We start from the raw sequence: 22,369 nt of genomic DNA on the forward strand, positions 1-22,369 counted from the left end.
AAAGAATACTGATAGGAAGGAAGAATAGCATGAAGTAACTTTGTACAAATATACTTGATATAGTATCTTTTTTTTCTCCAAACATTATCCAATAACTATTACACATGCTTGACAGCAGCAGAATTAAAGAAATGGCTGATTCATTTACAATAAAGACATGAATAGTTCTCCACCTGGAGTCCACATAATACCTAAGGATACACAGACCACTTCCAAGTGATGTGACCTTTTAAAGAAATTTTTAACTCAAAAACAAAAGGTTCAAAAGATTGTTCTAGTAAAATTTCAATTAGCAACAGAATTGAAAAATCATGAGTGTGCATTCAACTATGAAGAGGCAATTTTTCAAGGAAAAAAAAAAAAAAAAAAAAAGCGTTAGGAACTGTGTGAAATACCAAGGGCAAAATATGATCTCAGTGGAAATGGTTTAGACAAGAAAAAAATTTACATCAAAGAACCATACCCATCATTGGATGCTGGATAAAAAAAATAATAAACGGTCACCAGAAAGATTTTACCTGGAAAGGCTTTGTGCTTTTTAATGGTCTCTCTTATAATTAACATAGCATTTATAAACAATGTGAGCCACAATGAGAAATACACGCTAACCTGAAAGATCAATGCAGACAAAAAGGACAAGTCAAAGCATTGATGAGAAATCAATCCAAGTCTTTCTAATGTTTGGCAGTGCTTAGAAGCAGCTAATGAGGCTGTCTTTGTTTAAGATAGCCAGTGAAATACTGTTTAATGTAAATAAATTAGTTTTTAGTTTTAACAGTTTGAAATCACAAGATGATCAGGGTTTCCTAAAGGATTTCGGCTTGTTTCCATTAAAAATTGGACACTGCATACGGACAGATTAGTTCAGGGTTGCAGACTGTAAGATACATTATCCTTCAACCTCTTGAGGTATTTAAAACTAGAGGAATACCTTTGCCATTAGAACCAAAGGAAACACATCCCTCTAGTGGCAAAAGTCTGCCAGATAAAAAGAGCACCGTCTTTATTACCTACATATTTCTTAAAAGTGGTATAGAGGAAAATAGAAAACAACAAAGAAACAAAAACAAACAAAACAGTAACAAAAAAATCCATGTAGAAACATGTTCTAGAGAGACCATCTTTTCAGTGATCTGCACACATAAAGGTCCAGTTTGGAAGGCGAAAGATGAGTCTAGCTACAGATAATGAGAAGGAAAATACTTATCTAAAGTGATAGATATAACTCCAACATTCCAAAGACCTAAAGGTATTTTTCTTTCTTCATTTTCCACAAATAATCTGACACAAGGTGCTGTGAAAGAAAGAAAGTCCTACCGTTTCTTGTACCGTTATTTTAAAACTACTAGAAATCACATGATAAAGACTAACCTTACCAACTTGTTTCGCATATACTAGGTCACAGAGGCCATTCTACACCGATGCCCTGGAGAAAAAGGGTAAACGTTGGCCACTGACAAAAGGCATTTTCTCTGATTAGTAACTTCAAAAGCTATGAGACAAACTGTCACACAGTTTCTTTCAAGTTATCAGAATCAATACAAACACTTCTTTTGTGTTTTGTTTTTTATTATTATTTCCAACAGTACACAGCAGGACGTATATTCCATAGTTAAGCCACAATTTGTTGGTATGCATTTAAAACTGTGCATACTATCTTCAAACTGTTCAATTGTCAGGCGTGGATTTCATAGAATTGTCAGTAAGATTTTTATCAGGTGTTTCATAATGATACCATGGTCCATCTCCCCTCTGCCTCATCAGTCTGCGTGCCTCCAGCTCCATCATCCTGAAACAAAAAAAGCATCACACACAAATGACATGAAGTCTCTTGGTTTTGATCAGACTGTTTAACATCTGGGCATTACTGACAGCAGTAATGAGTTTAGCATCTACTGTTTATTCATGCTATTGAAACATAAGTAATACCAAAATACGAAGGGTTCAACTAAAACATAAACTACTAAATCCTTCTATTTCAATTTTTTAGCAAGTCATCTCACAGGAGAGCCATAAAAGTATTCACAGGAGTTCTGTTATAGGTCCTTACTTAGTAAGTCCCAAAAGCAACAACTTGTGAAACTTGGACTTTCTTCTATTACTACAGTTTACTCTGAGTAAGTCTAGAATAAACCTAGAACATCGCTATTGCTGCCCACAAAAATTTCAACAGCAGCAAGGAACACAACCAGTCCTGTAAATTGTGTCATTTAACTTCTCAAGCCACAAGCATTAGCAGAGGCAGAAAGAGCTGTCCATTTCCTGACTCAGAAAATGTACCTATAATTTTATAAATATGAACTGTTCAGGGGAGATACTGCTGTTTTGCCCTTGGATTGTTCCAGTTCTTAATACTGCAAAGGCAGGGATTACAACTTGCAGTGGGACACCAGCCAGTACAGCAAGCACTAGGGTGATGTACAAGCAACCGAGTACACTATGTCAGCATTCAACTCGCTGTTAAGCAAAACACAATACTCAGTTACAGTATGTACTAACATTTAAAAACACCCTAACAATACAACATACCTCAGGTCAGTTTTCTTTGCTTCAATATCGAGCAAAGCCATATGCTTCTCATAGTCCTTTTCAGGAGGGTCAAAGAAGTAACGAGCTATCCAGCGACTTATAGGGTGCTGGAAAACACAAAAGCGGAAATTATTCATGTAATTTCCAAGTAGAAATGCCATCATACTTAAATCATATAACATGTTTCCAATCCTAAAGACACGATCAACACTATTGTTATTGTTGAATGACAGCACCCGTAAAGTTACAAACATGCTCAACTACTTGTAAGAACAGAACCCTAAAATGTTAGATTTAATTTGCTGTTTCTGTTATCTACTGCCAAATAAGCTACAGAAGAATATTCTGTAGCAAGATGAAAAACAAGTTAACGGAAGACATTCAATTCATTTTCTTTCTGTTTAAGAAAAGTTCTTTAAACTGCCACTGTCATCACAGAAGTGGATTCCAAATCTCGTACTGTAATCAGTAACATTTTAAATTGCTTCCAAATAAAAGTCATTCTAATAGAACAAAAGGTAAATGGGTTGAAAGAGTCATAACAGTATTGCTGGGTTCAGTTGCTTTCTAAGTAAACCAATAAACTGCTTGCAGTAAGAACACTGAGCTTTCTGATCATAAAAATCTTCAATTCCAAATTTAAGAGCACAAGAGATGGCAGACTTTGAAACAACACTAGCAAGTCATACAGAAGAAAGTAACACCGCTTCAAACTCCAGTTTCTTAAGAGTTGTAGCTCAAAAGCTACAAGCAAAGACAAAAACTGGATGCTAAGTATAAAAAGTTCTGTATGTGACACAGTCAGACCATTCTTACTATTTAGGAATGTTATAAAAGAATTCTTGGCATATAGCTTCAGCAGTTTACTTGCATAAAGTCAGAAATCATTTGCATCTACCTGTGTCAACAACCAGATTTCCTACAGCAACACGCACATTCCATAAAACTGAAGAAAAGCAAGTTTGCCAAAAATTACAAATGGACAATTCAAATTCTATTACTCTGATACCCAATGGCAGGGGTGTCTCCGTTCTCACTACCAGACTCCACACAGTTTACTCCCAAAACTAGCATCAAGAGGAAAGGCGTCCCTAAAATATCACCCCTTTACACGTTACACTCACCTTGTAGTATTCCCAGTATTCTGGAACATAACCTTCAGGAATCTCTGCAAGTTCAGCTTCACCTGATAAGGAATGATCATTATTACTTCATTTACTTCAAGTATTTCATATGCTGCCTTTCATGTTAAAACAAACAAAAAACAGCAACAACAAAAAACAACACTATTTCATACAGAGAGTACCTAATCCCTTATCTTGAATTCTACTGAGAAAAAATCGACTTCTTATAATTTCCCCAGATATTTCACACATCCAGCTCAGATTTTAAGCCATGCACCAGAAGGATGAAATGGGCAGCTATAAACAGCTATACAGAAGAAATCATTAAGATCAAGTCCACAGAAATGTCCTTTAAAGTATATGAGATGAAACCATGTTTTTTTCTAATCTCTGTTTAATTAGTTCCATATTATTACAGTAGATCAAGACAAGTATAGTCAAGCAGAATTTGGATTTTTTTCAAGATAAAAAGCTACAATTGCAGTGTATGCAGCTTTCTTGAAGAAGTATGCAAAACAAAGTAAGAAAGACTCCTTATTTGGATATAGAAGAACTGTTCTTTAAACCTCGCTGATGTCTGAACTACTGAAATATGGAATTTGTCAGTTTTTAAAAACAGAGAAAGTTTTTAGAAAAATCGACAACTACAAAAAGAAAAATACTGAGAATGTCTTGTATGTACTTACACAAAATTACAGTATTTCTGAGACCTATTTCATGGTCTTCCAAAGAGCAAGTCTCAAACATTTGTGTATTTTTTTCTATCCAGCATGCTTAGCTTCCATTTGACCATTTAATGATCATGACTGCGTACTTAGCTTGGTCATGACAGAGCACTCACCAATGAAGACGTTGACATACGTTATGAATAGCGCCACTGGTATCCCTGTCAGAAATATATAGAATCTCTGTAAAAGGAATAAGGAGAAAAAAAATCAGTGTGGAAACTCAGAAGCCTGACAAAATTCATATGAAGTTATTTTGCAAATCCAGTAACACAAAGTAATTCTTAGTTTTGCACTTATAGTTCAGATAGAAACGTTGTATGTAAAGTTACATTGCTGATTAAAATAATTTAATTAACAAACAAATACAGGAACTGTGGTGCTGTATCAGTCCACGGACCCATTTACTTCAGCACTCGATCTCCCAGATAGGTCAGTGTCTGCAGAAGCGTTTCCCTGAATGCCACCTCAGCATCTAATGAGGACTGGCTTCAGCACCTAACTGTAATGAGGCACTAACACCGATGCAATATAACCCAACGTGAATATAACCACTGCTAGCTTCAGTAGCCATGGAAGACAGATAAAGGCAGCCTGAGCACACAAAGCGAGTACGATCATGTTAGCTGTTACCAAGCGTAAGGGGTGCTTCTCACAGGTCGAACTCAGGTCAGGCTTCCTAAGTCTAAATCTCTGCTGTTATTGGTCTAATAATTGAAGGCAAACCCAGTAGAAGAGTAACCTCATATGTTTTAAAGAGGAGGGTGAATTAGAAAGCATTTGCAGGTTATGCATATATGAACACAGACACATAAGAATGCTAATGGTGTCCACCTAGTATCTTTTTGCTTCATCAGGCTTTTATGAATAAAACAATATTTTAGAAGGACTGGAAATTCTTGTTTATCTGAATAGCACTAACACATTTCAGATGCTTGACATAAAAAAGGAAAAATACAATTTTAGAGACTCTTAGACACATTCAGAATAACAAATCTGCTTGCATATTAAGCTTGTTTTAAACTCACCAGCAAATTTAGAAATCGAGAATCATAAAAGCTTGTTGCCTTGATAATAAACATTCTCTTCCCATGGCTGCTGTGTCGGACAGGAGCTGAAAATTGAACCAAAGCGTTATGGTTTTTAATCCACTTATTGGTTGGACCAGGACAGAGACAGCAATGCAAGCAGAGGACAGAAACGTACAGCAGAGGCCAAGCAGCTGCGTTGGTTTTCTGGAGGGTAATGATGCTCCTAACGCTTCCCTCAACTAATTTGTTGTTTAGATAGAAAGAACTTCATACTTTATAGACTGGTTCATCCCTATGTGTACATCCCAACAAACCTGTTACCAAGTCCAATTATTTCTGCACAGGGCCAATTACAGGATCACAGGATCGTTTCACTTGGAGACCTGTTACCTGTATCTTGGCACCACAGACCAGGCGGGAAAGCCCACAGGCGCTTCGCCCACCCCCACTTGTGGCGCAGGGGCCGGGCCGGGCCGTGCCAAGCGCCCCCCGCAGCCGCTCGCTGTCCCCGCGGCCTCCCGCTCCCCGCTCGGGTCACCTCCGCTCCCCAAGGTCACCTCGCCGCCGGTTCCCTCCCCTCCATTCCCCCCCGTCCCCACAGCCCCCGAGGCCCTACCGACGGTGCCGGGCAGGCGGGCGGCCCCAGCGGCCCAGGGGAGCCGAGCGCTGCCCCCCGCCGCCGCCCGCCGCGCTCCCCAGGCAGCGGCCGCCCGCAGCAGCAGGCTCATGGCCGCCATGGCTGGTGCTGGCAGCGGGGCGGGGCCGGCGGGCGGGCGCGAAGCCAGGCGGGCGCCATTTTGAGGAAGGGCAGAGCGCTCCCCTTACTTCCGGCGCCTTCGTGCGCGACGTCCGCGGCGCCGGGGAAAATGGCGGCGGCCGCCGCGATGGCCGCCCTGAGCCGGCGCCTGAGGGGTGTCCTGCGGCTCGTAGGAGCGCGGCCGGGCCGGGCGGCTGCCGGGCTCCCCGGGTAGGCACCGGGGGGCTGCGGGGCCACCTGAAGGCGGGGGGGCGGCAGGGAGCCTGGGAAGCCGCCCGTGGGCTTTCTCGCTGGGCAGGGGTGCGGGGGTCCGCGTTCAGGGACCTCCGCTGAGGTGCGGGTTTGTGGGGCGGGGTGAGGGGAAGGAGCCGGTAGGTGTAGGGCTGGGAGCTTCCACCTCTGGTTTTTGCAGCCCTTATTATGCTATTAGTGTGTGGTTTTCATTCATGCTCCTATTAGCTATTTGCTTAACCTCAGCGTACTTAAACAAGCCTTCTGCTTATATTAGCTATTTACTTAAACTCACCATTCTGAATAGCGTTGTTCATTTATTTATTCTTTTCTTAATTTTAAAATCTGTATTTGTTTTTTGAGTATAAATAAATGATAATTGAGACGAGGGGAACACAACACTGAGATGACACCTTTATGAAGAACTGAACCCACGTCTTCTGCCCCTAGACCCCGGTGTTTCCCAGCCTTTAGGGTCGGTGCCTTCATGAACGAAACATTCCCATCTGTCTGGATGTTATTTTTTTTATGTGTGTAATATAGTGCTGTTACTTTAATCGTTACTCAGATTAACACCAAACCTGTTCCACAAGAACCTGGCAAAAGTTGAGCCCCCCCATCAGTTGAAGTTCCTGCATACTACTCTGTCTCGGAATGGTTTGGAGGAGTTCTTCGATGATCCAAAAAACTGGGGAGAGAAAACAGTAAAGTCTGGTGAGTTATATTCAGTGTTTCTAACAGCAGCCTTTGAGCCACTTCAGCTCAGCTGAAATTTGTCCTATTTGAATTGTAGAAAGCTATGTAACTATGGCTACAAGCGTAGCTAAATATCCATAAGGATAACTTTGCAAGAGGTATTATATTTTTATAACAATGTACTTGTTCTGTTGAATCAACTGAGACAGAAAAAGCGCACTTTCAGAACAAGCAAACTTTATTAAATTAATATTTATTGACTTTTTTATATACAGGAGATGCATGGAATATAAAACAGTTAAGGGGCAAGAGCAGTGAAGACTTGCACAAACTTTGGTAAGTTTTAGTGAAGTAGCTGCTGTCAGAGCAGGTTTTTGTTGGTTTTGTTTTTTTTTTGTTTGTTTGTTTTTTAAATAAAATGGGTCTGTATTAGCCAGTCAATCTATTCTGCCAGCCAGCTCTGCATACATAAGTGTGCTTTGGCCTTGAAGCAGCCCAAATCCTGATACTGCTCAAAACGTGGAAGCTGTTCTGCAGATAGTTGTACTGTAGGTATGTCCAGTATGAAGGGTTCAAGTTCAGTACAGAGGTTAAATTTGAACCCTGTAGGGCTTATGTGAATGGCAGAAAAGATTTGATTGGAAGGGGCCTGTGCTGAAGCTAACCCCAAAATTAGGTCAGGCTGCTCAAGTCTATATCTATTCAGAGTTTGAAAATTTCTGAGACTGGAGATTACGTTGTCACTCAAGGCAACCTTGTGTAGGGGCTAAGCTAGTGAATAATTGCTGGTGTATCTGAAAATTATTTTTGAAATACTGTGCTTTCTGATTTAGGTATGTCCTATTGAAGGAAAAAAACATGCTTTTGACTTTAGAACAAGAATCAAAGAGACAGCAAAAGCCCATGCCAAGTCCAGAACGATTAGAAAAGGTAACTTTTTCATATTAGCTAAAAATTTAAGCAAAATAGCTGAGTGAAAGGTGAAGCATTCTCAAGCTTGTTAAAAAACATTTTTTAGATTATTTCTACTTTTTCAGTGTGAGCACAAACACTGTGCTTAAGTGACACAGGGAATGGCCTCTCCACCTGTTAGTCCACAGCTGTGAGAATACTCATGATGGAACTCACTACATTTGACCTACCATTTTCTTTTAAGCTTTGTCAGAGATCTTCATTGGGGGTCTTAAGTTGTCAGCATTGTGGTTTATTGGCCCATCCTGAAACTGTTTCTTCTTTTAGGTACAAAAATCTATGAAAAACATTGACTTGGTAGTCAAAGAAAGAGAAACTGCTTTGAGACTCTTACAAACTGGCCATGAAAAACCAGTACCTGGCGAGTGGAGAAATGACTTCTTAGGACGCACCTACTGGTACAGAAAAGAGAACTTTTCTTTCATATATTTGAAGTTTTCTTATGGTATCTCTATTGATTAGAGCAGAAGATTTTTCTGATCAAGAAAGGGCACATATACTCTATAGAAATAAGTATATTTTCTAGTCATCATTCAAGGGCTTATTGATTTATTAATTTTTAATGTGGTTGTAATTGCTGCTAAATAATTCTGTGGGTAAACTCAATCTTTAACTGTAACAAAGCTAGTTCTGTGCTGCTGCTAAAATTTCTGCAGTGGGAGAATGGCTGCTGCTGTGGTGATTGTGTAACACATGAAGGAACTAGAGAGTACGGTTCAAGCTGAACTGTCTGGACTTCCCTCGTTATAATACAAAATCCATCTATTGAGGAACCACATGCAGAAACTCAGCTGTACACCCAACAGTAGGTCTGATGCAATCTGAGTGCGCTGGAGGCTGCAGATGGGTCTACACAGGCCATCTGTGCAGCCCATATGCAAGAGAAACCCCAAAGAAAGATAATAGTCCTATATTTAGAGGGCGAGACTTAGGTTGCTCAGGCAGATTTGCACTTGACATGGCACTCAAACACAGGCATTCAGAAAAAAAATGTAGTAGAAACAAAGCTCTCTTCACAGTCTGTTTACAACAGCTCTTGAGAATTCTCTTATGAAAGAGTAATGCTTTAAACTATAACTGGAAAGAATCACTCTCTGTTTTGGGCCCGCTCTTCATATGTTTACAATTCTTAAAGTAAGACTACTTTCTACAGGAAGATGCTGAGCTATGCTTGAAATGTAGAGTTACAAACCAAGCCAGCAGAGCTAGAAGTAGATAGACAAATACAAGTTGTGTGATATACTGATCAGACCATGCTGTCATCCAAGAAGTCTGGTAGAGTTCAAGAATGGAGATAAAGTATACATCCTAAAATCACTTATCAATCTTTAACAGGTATACATACAAGGAATGGCCGATACCATGGTACCTGAACAAAAAATACAAGAAAAGGAAATTCTTCTACTTACCTCATGTGAATCACTTCATCAGGTAAAATGAACTTTTTGACACAGAACACTCATGTGTTCCTCAGTCTTCCTCCTTCCACTGTGTAGGGAAAAGTGTGATCTGTGTTTTTTTTTTTCTGTTCTTATCTTAGTTATTTGGAGATTTCGCTATCTATCAGGTTGTCATTTTAAATGCGATTTAAACAATTCCTCCCAGAGACTAGTTTTTATGGCATTCAAAAGCAGAAGACAATAATGAGTCTGCTTTGCAGGCATTTTTACCTATCAAAAGCAAATTAATACTGAAATCATTACACAGTGGGGGCATCTACTTGATTAGGGTGGTGGGCTCATCAAGGAAACTGCCTGGAAACTAACTACACTTTCTTTATTTCAGGCTCAGACATGAAAAATATTTACGTGCAAGGGTAAGACGACAAAACCTAGAGAAGACAAGGCAGAAGGTCTTACAAATGAAGTTTCCTCATCTTGCTGCAAATTCGCAGAGCCAGTAATATTTTTGAAGAGTGCTGCAAGCACTTAGTTGAGTGTCTTTGCACGACTGGAACACAAAAACAAGTTCTGAAACCAGTGAACAACTTGACTGAGTGTTCTGGACAGTTTTCCATCTTTATTTTATCCCACATTTGGACCTAAAATAAATTTGTGATCTGAAATCAAAGAGCAGCTTTAGTACATAACTCAAAAATTAATCCTACTGATTTTTTTCTAGGAACACTTGAGAAGTAACACAAACCAGCTGTTATGAAAGTGAAACACATTATGAACAGTGACAAGTAGCCAGATGAAGGCATACAGCATAGGGGTGTTTACCTGCTTTACTTTAACAGATGTGTATTGAAACTGGAGAGAAACATGAGAACCTCTAAAGCTCACATACCACACTTTGTTCCCTGATCATCTGAGACAGTTATATGTCAACATAAGTTACATGTGCATTCTACGTAAGTGCAGGGGGAATTAGGTTGTTAGTGAGGTGTGTGCATGCTGGTACTGAGCAAGTGCTGTTAGTAAGTGTGGCAGGCTGCTGCAAGGAACTCTTTCCCTAGTTTAAGTTTGGCTTGTTAGAAAGCATTAAATGTTTAACACATTAGCTTTTAACAATGCAATCTTAATACCTGTATTTCTAGAGACCAATGACAAATTCAAATACTTGTGCACTGTTTTTTGCAGTGCACAGAATGTTCGTAGGTAGACTGGTAGTAGTCTTCTGTGGAACTAAAGGAGGCAAGGAACTTTTTACTCATCATTACTGCTCTCTTTTGGTGGTAAACAAAGCTTTTAACCTTCAAAGGAGATTATTCTACATTGCTACATAAAGTCCCCATTTCTACATGAAGTCCCCATTTACACAAATAGTCTCTCAGGAAGCAGGTGTGCTATGCTATATAATCTGATAAGACACCAGAAACTCCAAGGGAACCAAAACTGCATTAGATACATTCATCTCCATCATCTTGACCTGCTCTGCATCACATGAAATACCTTCCTCCTAGACAGAGGCTCTTAACAATGGTGACAAAACCCCAGAACTTGATCTGCTCTTCGTATGGTACTAAACCACTCACAATTGTTACCGTTGCACTGTAATTCTTTTGTTTTATGAGGACAAAAGAGAATATAAAAATTGACAGTCAAGGAAACGTAAGTGTCTGATGTAGAAGGAAAACTCTGAATTTACAGTCAATTCTCCAAGAGAAACAAGTTAAAAGCCTACTTTATCTCTTCACCTCTAGCTACAAGCTGTCCGATCACTTAGTACTTCACTGATGCCATAGTAACTTCATCCTTGAATGCAAACTTAAGTCTTTCTTCCAATGTAACAGCGGCAGGTGATTGTATCGTGTTGTAGCTTACTTAAATTTGCCTCCTTTTGAAAGAGAAGCATAGTTTGTCAGCAACTTTGAAAACAACTTTGTCTCAAGAGCCACCTGATTATCATGGTACAACAAAAACAGGTTGTTTTGATAAATTACTTTATTGCTTGGAGGTAACATGAAACTGTTTTCAACTAGAGGCCCCAGCATTACCCACAAGGTCTTTTAGGATACTGAAAACATAGCAGTATTGTTTATATTTTTTAAATTAGTTAAATGCTATTTGGTTTTCCACAGCTTTTAGAGTAAGGAGCAAAACTTCACCGTGTCACAACACAGAACATCATACCGTTGTAAATTTGAGTTGCTTCACAGCATTGCAGAGCTGCATTTTGATAGCCAGTTCCTGCTGAAAAAGTCATCCCACTTCCTCTGCCCCTGAGTGCACGCTCCCCATGCAAAATGCAGGCACTTACTGACCTCGCTATGAGTCAGCCAGAGCTAAACCAGCAATAAACAAACAGCGACTGCCCCTCTCAGTTACAGCTCACTGAAAAATGTCAAGCCACATCCTGAGGTCTTCTCTGACTATTATTCCCCTAGTCTTGGGGAAAGGCAATTCTCTGCTTCACTTTCCCTGTCTCTAAGAAGTTTTGTTTCTCACCTACAAAGGCATTCAGCATATTATATACATTCTTTAGAAATCTAGTGGAGAGAAATGATTGTTTACTGAAACAAAATTGCTCCGTAATAGAAAATTAGCAACCAGTGCATAATATAACATTCACTAAATGGAATGTAACACTCCATTAGACTGTAAAAGTTTACCCTGAACTGACTGCCCTATAGTAGATTAGTAAATACAAACTTTCCATTTTTAAAAACAGAAGAGTAACTGTTTCTCTGCAAGTACTCACAAAGTTGCTCAAATAAAAAAAGAGCAAGTTTTATTAGGAGAGAAGTAAGCAATTTAAGGCCAAAGTACTAGCAAAGGAAGACTAATATATGAAAGTACGCTAGACATTTTTAATAAATTTGTGCAGGCATTTGTAAGGTTATGCTCTATCTATTAGCTAACCTGTAAAGCTGTTCCCAGGAAAAGATACTAGAGAAAATAGACATTTATACAAAATTATAAAATGCTCATTATATGAATTATTGCTTTACAAAGGACAAACATCCTTTTTCTATGATAGTACCAATTAGGTTTCTTAAAATTTCTAAAGGTTTGTTAAAAATGGAACTTGAATTATGCAAAAAATCCAATATAAATTTTCTACAAAAGAGTCCATCCCATTCCTGAGTATGCTAAAGCTATAAATCAGAAGAAGCACTGAGGGGGCAGCAGTTTTCACAGTAGGAGGTTTAAGGGCATTTTCTTTCTACGCACTGTTTCCCTCCTTCTTCATATTCTTGTTTAGAAATCCACATCTGTTGAAAAGTACCCTACAAAAACAAAACAGCAACAAAAAAAGAAATTAATGTTAAGTGAAATATTAAATTCTCATAGAAGGAAAAACAAGCAAGCCAAATAATGTAAGAAGAGTGACTCCACATGCTTCATAATCTTTTTCCTTTGACTTTCATAGCACTAGTGATTGAACTAAAGATAGGAAGTCGCAGTAGCAGAAGCTGATTTCAGTTGCCCTTTCTGATACTGCTAAATGAATCCCCACAAACCTTGCCAATACTCAGTAACTCAGACAATGAAGTTCATGCATGTGATGAAGGAACAGGTTTGCAACTTTCATGATATACTCTGTGTGTGTCATTTTTTATGTACCATATTTCAGGCCTGCACCTTGCCATTAGAAATAGGAGGCAAATTAAGTTTGGATTATCAGAAACACACAGATAATTATTACTCCAGTAGCACAAACTCTTCAATGCACACATATGTGGAATTAAGTTTGCGGGTAACAGTGCTGCATAACATAGTAACAGAGGTTTACTAACCAAAGAAGCCAAAATTGAACCGCCAATCCACGAGCTGAATCGCCGCTCCACTGTGGTGTTGTTTGCTATCAATTTCAGGCGCATGCTCTGAATAGAAGAGGAGGTAAAATGAAAGAACAATCAAGTCCAAATTGCAGGCTGGTGCCCTTTGGTCACATGAGAAGGGCAGCACAAAGAACTTCGTGTGTATACCAATATGCAGGTGGAAAACACCAGTTTTCTTTATCTTGCAGTAGAGCTTATCTGCCCTGTATTTAGAATCCCAGAATAGCCACAATGCAAGAGAACAGGAGTATATCTGGCTTTTATCATGTCTCCCAACAGTGAACAACAGCAAATGCTCGAGGCTAAAAACATAGCAGGTAAAGAGCAATACTACTCACAGGACTACTTAAAATGTATACTGGGTCCAAAACATCTTAGATGTCATTGACCCCAATTCATTAATCAGTTTTGTACCTGTTCTTTCTTTTTGCTTCCAAAATGCCTTGTAGCAATAAGAGCTTTGAATGTCAACAGATTTGCTCCATGGCTATTATGAGTGAGTACCTAACTACCTTTCCCAGTTTCTCATAACATTCGTGATTTCACAGCTGCTACAAGTTGAACATCTTTTCTTGAATATGGATATTCAAGCTCTCAAGAAAACAGAGTAGTATTAATACTTTCTCTGACATCATATGACTCAAGAAATACAAGTATGTTAAACACCAGTTTTTATCTACAAGTAGGTTTAGCTGTCTGTAACACCCAAGAAGAAAAATTTGTGTGACAAAGTGACAAGGCTTCAGACAGAATGACTGAACATGCCTCAAGCTAGCCAGCAACACTTCAGGAGAGAGGCCATCGAGGGAAAGAAAGAGCAACTGTTGCTTACGGACAGTTACAGAACGTGGAATCATAATGTCAAATGGTGCAATACATACTTGTGTATTTATGCAGCAGAAAAACAAAGTGATAAATGCAGTGATTATAAGAGGTGTTTTACCGGTGGAGTTTTCTGAGACAGCTCTCTGTTCAATCTATCTGTGAAACTCTGTATTAGAGTGTTTCCTCCTGCTACAATCACGCTGCCATAGAGGCCCTAAAAAGACAGTAACGTACGTTAATCCTGAAATCATTCTGAAAACAACTTTCATAGAACATATTATCAACAGCAATAATCCGTCACTTGATATCAACAATATTGCATCTCCCAATCCAATTAATTGTAATCATGTGAAAAATATTTCAAGAGATCTTAATGATGAACTATACAAGGAAGACAGAAGCTGTGTAATTAAGGATTCTAAATGATTTCACAGACTATTTCCTTCTGTACAGAGCCCTACACCTACAGATACCTTCTCTATCCAAGCTGATGGTTTCCTTTCAGCCAGATATTCCAATCACAAAGAAAATGTTTGTGGCACTGGAACAGTTTTCCATCTTATTAATGCTGCAGTTGGTGAACACAAGTCATGGTCTGGCCTACACAGCCAGCCTGACTCTCTATTTAAGAGGAAAAATTTTTGAACTAACCCCCAAGCAGTCCACATCAAATTGGAATCTTTTCAAATTGACACCCAAAAATAGGAAAACACTGTTTTAAGTGTTCTCTAAAACCTCTTCCCTTCCTTCTACTTGCCCCCAACTGTCCCATACGATAGATTATGTTTTAAAAGTACAAGTTTCAAACAGCCCAGAAATCTGAAGATAACAAAGGTATGAGCACAAAATGCTCATCTCATCTGAAGCTAACCCACATTATGCACTACCAGCCACAAAACCCAGACATTAGCTACATACTCAGTGTTTCTACCTATATATAGAAGTCAAGAATCCCAATTTAGCATTTTGTAAAACAAAACGGGAATCCTATATGTTCTTATATACAATTATGTAATACTTAAGAGAATTATTCAAATGTGTTTATCATTTTCCTAGGAAGTCTGTATTTCTTTATCAACCACTTTCTACCTCCCCCCCCAGAACTCTGGTCAGCACAAGAAGCATCTATGCCTTACCCAGTACATCTAACACTTACCGGCCTGATGTCTATATCACACATTCCAACACTCGTTGTGACAACATGGCTCACACCCAGCATCGTGTTACCAGACAGACCCTAGAATTAAAATTAGTAATTCACACATCACCACTTCAAAAGGCCTGATTATTTTATTACTATTTAAAGGCCTGATTATTTTATTAATATATATTACGTTATTAAAGAGGGACCACATTGTTAGGGAAAGAAAAAAAATATTTCTATTTTTCCATTCAGCTAGCTCATCACTGCCCATTTTGAACTACATTTCCTCCTTTTCTATCCTGACCCTAATAAAACAACACAGGCAAATTTTACTGCCCCAGGAAGTTAGGAACACCATACAAAAGGAAGCCATGGGATAAACTAGTGATTTAAAGCCTTCCAACTATTACAAATCACAGTTGTTTTACCTTTACATTAGAAGGGTCAAATAATCCCTCAGGGATTTTTAGACGCTCAGCACCAAAGTCACAGTTATAGCCATTAGGGAACTCATAATGAACCGTTGGCATCTGTGCTGCTACCCTGGAGCAGTCAGAAAATGACACATTAAAGTACAATGCAGAGTACAATGTCACCTAAGTAGCATCATAAACTAAGGTTTCAATGACAGTATTCTGATTCATATGAATTACACTTTTGATAATATTATGATGCCATGCATCTTGGAATATTAAATCAACAATCACCTGTATGTATATTGTATCTCTACTTTCAGAAATAAACAGATTTATCTAATTGGCTTCTGTAATAAAACAAGCTAACAGCAATGAACAGGCAAAGTTCATTGAACAACTGATAATTTTACAAGGACTAAAAAAAAAAAAAATAGCGACGTACTGTTCATCATAGGTTGAATCTGATACTTGGAGGACAGAAGCTTGGAAGTCCTGAATGACACACTATGGAGATAAGAATTACATGGTTACAAGAACAGTCTATATTTCAACAGAATTTATAGAATCAATACTGTCCTTAACATCTTCCATTTCTTTAAGAGGAAAATCTGATGCACCTGTAAACAGGAGTTCTTCACAAGACTGCCCAGGGGAGTTTTAGAGTTGGAGAAGTGACTTACATTACACATGTAGTTGTGCCAAGATCTAGTGACCTGGGGTAACTTCTCTTTTCTCTTCCAATTTGCTGGTGATCCCTCACGAACTGCCTCCTGAGGTTGTAGGGAATATGACCATCAGTTCACCGTTTGAGCTCAGACGAACACTTACTAAAAGAAGTTACCTTCCTACCTTTGAAGCAATCATATATGGAGGAATTATCTCAATATTCATTTCCTGAAACAGTTCTCGGCACTGCATAGTAATAAAGTCTCCCGCAAGTGGTGATTTTACAATACCTAAAAGACAAAAAAAGAAAAAAGAACAAAAACCTGAAGACATCCCACCAACCCGGAATGCACTGAAATCAGGATGAACTCTCTCAACAAACTCTTACTTATCAGAAGGTACTGTTGGGTGGGGTTTATTGTCCCCCCCCCCCCCATATTTAAGGGGATAAATATACATTTAAAAATAATAAAAGAAAATGTAAAAGCAGAAGCTTGAAAAGCTGACTTAACTTTGATACTGCTGTGCTATTATCCATGAAAGTTTTTACCTTGTTGAAGTACATATCCGTCATGCACTGGAATAGCAGTGGTGTGTGTTGCCCCGCTATCCAAGATGAGACCTGTGGATCTCCCATTAGCAAAACTAGCCACGAAGATTAAAGAAAATACTGTAATTTTCACCTTAGACAAAAAAGCCATAAATTTGAGCATAACCAGGAGTAAGGACCCCGATGTTTCATCACTTGGCTCTACAACTAGACTTGCTGTTTTCCCAGGCACATCACCTCTCTATGAAGTGCACAACCTCATAGAGACAACATTTAGCTTTGACCTGCGAACTAACTTGAGCTTTGGATGCACAAAGATGACAACTAAGCTTACTGCATAGTATTGACTTCAGAGTATATCCAACTCATTTAGATTCTAAAGGTAAAAATCTGTTATTAGTTTAAAATAATTAGGAATATTCATCTTAAGGCTATGGGAACTTGAAGCTCTATATTACTGTACCTAGTAGTCTGGACAACACCATTTCAGTTCTGTAATATTTTTACCAACGGTATACAAGAACCAAAAAAAAAAAAAAAAAAAAAAAAGAAAAAAAATAATTGCCTCCAAGGACAGCAGTCAGAGATTGGGAGAACTTCAAACCAGAGTTCTAAAGTTAAGAAATGGAAGTTGTTTACTTCCTCCCAAGATGTTTATGGAAAAATTAATTTGAAGAAGAAAATTTAGACATGCTGTTAAACTAGGAGTTGCCTAGAATAGCTTTACTGTAACTTTCCAGGGGGGAAAAAAAGGCAGTGCAAACTTATAAAGGATACGCTGTTAGAACAGCGGTTTTACACAAGAAAAATGCAGGGATGTTGTAGTGTTCGAACATCAATTCGGTCAGCTTTTCACGCTTTGCTCTAGTATTCCACTAGAAGGAAAAAAAAAAACACAAATATGTAAACAAGAAGAAGGTATGCTCATTGTGCAGATCATTAGAGCACACTAAAAGAATGCTGGCAAGATGAGGAAATAATTAGTAGTTACAGAACATTAATGCTTATCCAGTATCAGTCCTTCAAAGAGCTTTCCAAAATAACTGACATGCCTATTTTACAGGGGGAAACAGTAAATGAAATAACTTGCCCAGCTGAAAAAACAATAAATCTAGGTTTCCCTGTTCTTGAAACATCTTCCTACAGTTCTACTCTACCCGTGATTAAGTCAGGATATATCTCAATCTACACATTACTGTAAAAGTGCATTTTTTCCAAGTCAATAATGAAGGTTAGTACTGTAAGGGAAGTTACAATGGAAGCCTCTATACAGACATCACTGAGCCATCAAACAGGAAACAGCCACTGCAAACTCATCCATACTCCACCACGTACGATCGCCCTCTCAGAGGCAACATGAAGGCAGTTCTGTTTCCCTGTTAATTTAGCGATTTTTAAAGCTATTACAGAGAACGCAAGAAATCACCTCACAATCATCAGCCAGATACGATTCAACACAAGGGAAAAATGAAAGAAAATCCTATTCATAAAGACTTTATTGAAGGTATACAAAACTTTTGCATGCCCAGTCTATCTTACGTCTTCAGATTTCAACATCTGCCCTTTGAATACTGAACGTTACTAACTGACAGAAATTGTGTCAATATTTTATTCCTGGAATTTGTATTCATCCACCTCTCTTACCCTACACAACCATTTGCAGAAAGGAAGACAAAAAAATAAAACTTCTCCACTCTACGTATTTATTCTCTGTCGTATAATAAATACTAGATAGAAGACTGAATGCCCTGACAAGTTTTTATTAAGTGTCAAGTACAACATAAGACATCCACACATCTTTTTGCTTTTACTTTAGGCAGTAAACTAAGACTTAATTTTTTAATTATTGAAAAATAGTAGTGCATTGAAAGTACTTTCTAACTCATGCCAACTATTTCAAATTGTTGTCTTCTTAATTGCATTACTAAAAATACCTTATTTCCAAGAACCTGCAAAGTATTTTTAAATTTGTTGCTTCTGTAATTGAATTTTAACACTTCAAAGCTACCAGCCAGTATCAGATTTCTCCAAGACTAACGTTTGTAGATTCAGCAAGAAGATACAGGTAAAACTTCTCAAAATGCAAAGCTGCTTTTACTCACTGGTGCTTCAGACATAAGGACAGGGTGCAGACTTGCTTCAGATTTAATATGCATCTTGTAAGTGTGATCCAAAATTGCCTGGAAACTATCCCAGTCTTCAACTGTAATGACATTGAAGCAAGCAGATTAGTTACTTCTAAGTCCTGATCCACTTCATAAATACACAGAGGTTTCCTGATGCCTTTTTCTTTTTTTTGCATGGAGCTCTTCACTCAAAAGCTGTCCTCAGCAGACCTACACCTCCTGTAGCACTTTCTGCTTTGAAGAATTCTCTTCCTCTCAGAGCATTATGATTGAAATTCGGAGTTATGATAGAAGTCCACCAACACAACAAACCACCTGCACTTTATTTTGTAAATCCAGTATCCGTTCTTACGGCCTATAGACTCTGTTCACACATATTACAGTAATAAGCTTAAGAAGCATCTCCAAAAATAGCCATTTATCAAAGAAGGTGTCTAAATCAAAGCCTAAGAAGAACTCTACAAGTTTTCTCTTAAGACAGGAAAACGCCCAGTATCATATTAGAATTTCCTTAGTGAAAGCAGATCCTTTTCTTTATGGTCCTGTTCTCTAAACCCAAGATTAAAAAAAAGAGTTAACTTGTATAGCATCTGTGTATGTGAAAGCTATGACTTTCCGCAGCCTAGCAATGCAACTTCTAAAACAGATAGAAAAGGACAGAGCACCATACTCATTCCATTTTTTAAAGGTGAAATGGCCTCCATATTTTCCCTTGGCACTCTCAGGGCATTGGTGTCTATGTAGTAAGTCGGGCCCCCTTGTTTGCCCTTGTCACCATCTATCTCCATCAGCGTGCTGCCATTGTCCCTTTCCAGCACCACACCAATCGCTGTTGGAAAATCAACCTGCAATGCAAAAGGTAAGCCAGGTATGAAAACGTGTCATGTTCTGCTTGGATTTTTTACTAACAGAATTCAGAGTTTAACTTATTGAATACAGTAAGAATATATATATAAATTCTGAAAACTCATAACTAATAATGAAGTTCTAAGTCAGTGTTACGCCTCAGCTGAGCCACGCAGCTCCTCACCTTTGGACAGTCCTCGCCTGCATAGCCTGCTCTCACCGTGTACGAACCGATGTCAAAAACAAGAGCGCCGACTTCATCTGAAAAGACCGTCAATGAAGAGACAGTGAATGGTTATTGCACCCCACCACAGTCCTGCCTTGAGTTTTCCCTGCCCTGTTTTGCTGGCAAGAAAAGAGAAGCGAGCTGAAGCATCTTTCCAGAGGCACAGAGCAAGTTCTGTGCTGGAGACACCAGACAGCCAGCTGAAGGATGCTGAGCGGCTTTAATTGGGGTGAGGACAGGCTGGAGCCGGGACAGCGCTACACCTCAACCATATACAAAAAGGAGGGTGGTTTTAGGAGAAGGGGAGCGCAGTGCCACCCAAACACAGCACCACACGCAGCCTTCGCCTTCTCGTCACGGCGAGGCGGACAGCTCGCACCCCGGGGGCCGGCCAGGACCGCGGAGCAGGGCCCACAACCACCCTCAGCACTCCCTTGGGCCCCCAGCGGGGCGCCCCACACACCCCAAAACGCCCCAAAATACCCCAAAACACCCCAAACCCCCAGGGGCCGCCTCTTCTGCCTCAGGAAGCAGCGAGGGGGGGATCGAGAGGGCTCGGACCGGGCCGCGGCCCCCTGAGGGAGCGGCGGGGGCGGCCTGAGGGGGGCGCCGGGCCGGGGGGTGAGGGGGGGGCCGGGACTCACCGCCCCCGTACACGCCGCCGCTCATGGCTGCCGCTGGGCCCCGCCGCGCCTCGCCTCACCGCGCCGCCCGGCAACAAAAGCGCCCCGGGCCCGCGCCCCGCCCGCCAATGGCAGCGCAGCTCCCGCCCGCCCTGCCCAACGGCCCCGCTCGCTGGCCAATCGGAGGAGGGGGAAGGAGGGGTTTAGGAGAGGGGTAGCCAATCATGAGGAGGGGAAGGGAGGGAAGGGGAGGGCGGTGCGTGAGGGGAGGGAGGGGTAGGGGGGTGCTGAGGGGGCGTTGCTGTGTGAGGGGCGGATGGAGGGTGGGGGGCTTGGCTGGGGCGGGCTGGCTGTGGAGAGGCGCGATGGCTGCTGCCGCTGGCCCTTTGCGCTGTCGTAGAATCATTAAATCATTAAACACAGAATCATTAAGTCGGGAAAAGATCTCCAAGATCATCTGGTCCAACCAAAGTCTCCCACTGTACTGTATCACTAAGCACCACGTCCAACCTTGAACACCCCCAGGGATGGTGATGCCACCACTTCCATGGACAACCCGTCCCAACGCCTGGCTGCTCCTTCTGAGAAGAAATATCTCCTCATTTCCAACCTGAGCCTCCCCTGGCGCAACTTGAGGACACTCCATCAAGTCCCTTCATCAAATCGTTCCTGTGCCTCTCCGTTGGGTGCCCCCACCGAGAATAAAATAAATGTGTGTTTGTTTCTTACATCAAGTGTCTCTTCATAGCCCAGCCTTACATTGTTCCCTTCCCTCTAGGGACACTCCTTTGCATGTCAGTGACCTCAGGACAAAAATTAGTGCTAGCAGTCTCACCTCATCTCATGTCTGTAGGTATTTCGGTGCTTCCTACAAAGCTTTGTTTCTAAGTTGCGACCTAGTTTCAATTATATCTTTATTTACACTGAGTTTAATCAGTGAAGTAAGAAGAGAGAGAGAATTAATGTTTGGTGCACCCAGTAGTTTTATTCAGCAGGTTCTGTAAAACTGTTGCGAGAAGAACAAGGACTACAACAAGTATAAGAAGTTTCAGCAAATGTTGTACCAGTGAAGGAGAGAAGCAGGCTAGATGTGTGCGTTTGGACTCCAGCTCCGAAGATACTGTAATTAAAGTTAAACTGATCACCAGCAGTCTTCCCTTGAGTTTTGGCCTGGACCAAAGAACAGAAGAATAGAGAAATGGAAGAAGAATGGACAACCAGTTGGGTGGTTTTATTTTAAGCGTGGTTATGGGACTGTCAGGATGTGGTTGGACATATTAGCTCTCAAGGGTAAGGAGTTTAATTTGACACAGTGTGATTCTCTTTCTTGAATGAAAACTTCATAATTCTATCTTGCAATTAAGAAATGTGTAGTTTTTACATAAGTTATAATACAGTAAAACTACAAAGTACAGATGCTAGTATTAAGAGAATAAATACAAATCTTGCTTTTTCACTACCACATGAAGTCAGTGCACGTTGATTTTGTGTTATAAAAACTTTTAATGTTAATGTGTTATCATGATTTCCAGTATGTGGCACTAATACTCAAGGCAGAGTTGTCTGAGAAGGAGGAGTTAGTTGCAGTTGGGAAAAGCAGTTCAGAAAATTTGGAATTAGAATTCCAGAGGACCTTGATTTATCTTGTGCTTGTA

The 22,369-nt window shown here is 40.0% G+C and overlaps 3 protein-coding genes across 3 annotated transcripts; 1 reads left to right on the forward strand and 2 right to left on the reverse strand.

Annotated features, from left to right (window-relative positions):
• Positions 1–1,538: 1,538 nt before the first annotated feature.
• On the reverse strand, positions 1,539–6,184 carry NDUFB5 (NADH:ubiquinone oxidoreductase subunit B5). Its single transcript, XM_082767033.1, has 6 exons — positions 6,026–6,184; positions 5,407–5,492; positions 4,495–4,561; positions 3,654–3,715; positions 2,530–2,636; positions 1,539–1,789 (listed from the first exon to the last, which is right to left on the reverse strand). Exons 1-6 carry the CDS (start codon positions 6,144–6,146, stop codon positions 1,669–1,671), a joined length of 564 nt encoding a protein of 187 aa, XP_082623159.1. The 5' UTR covers positions 6,147–6,184; the 3' UTR covers positions 1,539–1,668.
• A 52-nt stretch (positions 6,185–6,236) lies between these two features.
• On the forward strand, positions 6,237–12,738 carry MRPL47 (mitochondrial ribosomal protein L47). The gene is made up of 7 exons (XM_082767034.1): positions 6,237–6,376; positions 6,966–7,111; positions 7,369–7,429; positions 7,927–8,023; positions 8,333–8,463; positions 9,401–9,496; positions 9,851–12,738. The coding sequence occupies exons 1-7, from the start codon at positions 6,276–6,278 to the stop codon at positions 9,966–9,968; spliced, it is 750 nt and encodes a 249-aa protein (XP_082623160.1). The 5' UTR covers positions 6,237–6,275; the 3' UTR covers positions 9,969–12,738.
• On the reverse strand, positions 12,599–20,820 carry ACTL6A (actin like 6A). Its single transcript, XM_082767032.1, has 14 exons — positions 20,736–20,820; positions 20,050–20,126; positions 19,690–19,864; positions 18,996–19,096; positions 17,671–17,768; positions 16,894–16,988; positions 16,527–16,633; positions 16,358–16,447; positions 16,120–16,181; positions 15,690–15,804; positions 15,274–15,354; positions 14,236–14,331; positions 13,248–13,334; positions 12,599–12,737 (listed from the first exon to the last, which is right to left on the reverse strand). Exons 1-14 carry the CDS (start codon positions 20,758–20,760, stop codon positions 12,657–12,659), a joined length of 1,290 nt encoding a protein of 429 aa, XP_082623158.1. The 5' UTR covers positions 20,761–20,820; the 3' UTR covers positions 12,599–12,656.
• Between the last annotated feature and the right edge of the window lie 1,549 nt (positions 20,821–22,369).

This window comes from Aythya marila (genome assembly GCF_965140915.1).
Source record: "Aythya marila genome assembly, chromosome: 9".
NCBI classification, from domain to species: Eukaryota; Metazoa; Chordata; class Aves; order Anseriformes; family Anatidae; genus Aythya; species Aythya marila.

Coding starts and splice junctions, on each gene's coding strand:
- ACTL6A (XM_082767032.1), bottom strand. CDS start 20,760: ATGAGCGGCGGCGTGTACGGGGGCG. Junction 16,634..16,893: donor CGGATATGTACTTCAACAAG/GTAAAAACTTTC, acceptor TTTGTCTTTTAG/GTATTGTAAAATCACCACTT. Junction 16,448..16,526: donor CATATATGATTGCTTCAAAG/GTAGGAAGGTAA, acceptor CTACAACCTCAG/GAGGCAGTTCGTGAGGGATC.
- MRPL47 (XM_082767034.1), top strand. CDS start 6,276: ATGGCGGCGGCCGCCGCGATGGCCGCCCTGAGCCGGCGCCTGAGGGGT. Junction 8,024..8,332: donor GTCCAGAACGATTAGAAAAG/GTAACTTTTTCA, acceptor TTCTTCTTTTAG/GTACAAAAATCTATGAAAAA. Junction 9,497..9,850: donor CATGTGAATCACTTCATCAG/GTAAAATGAACT, acceptor TCTTTATTTCAG/GCTCAGACATGAAAAATATT.
- NDUFB5 (XM_082767033.1), bottom strand. CDS start 6,146: ATGGCGGCCATGAGCCTGCTGCTGCGGGCGGCCGCTGCCTGGGGAGCG. Junction 2,637..3,653: donor AATACTGGGAATACTACAAG/GTGAGTGTAACG, acceptor TGTGTTTTCCAG/CACCCTATAAGTCGCTGGAT. Junction 1,790..2,529: donor GCAAAGAAAACTGACCTGAG/GTATGTTGTATT, acceptor TTTTTGTTTCAG/GATGATGGAGCTGGAGGCAC.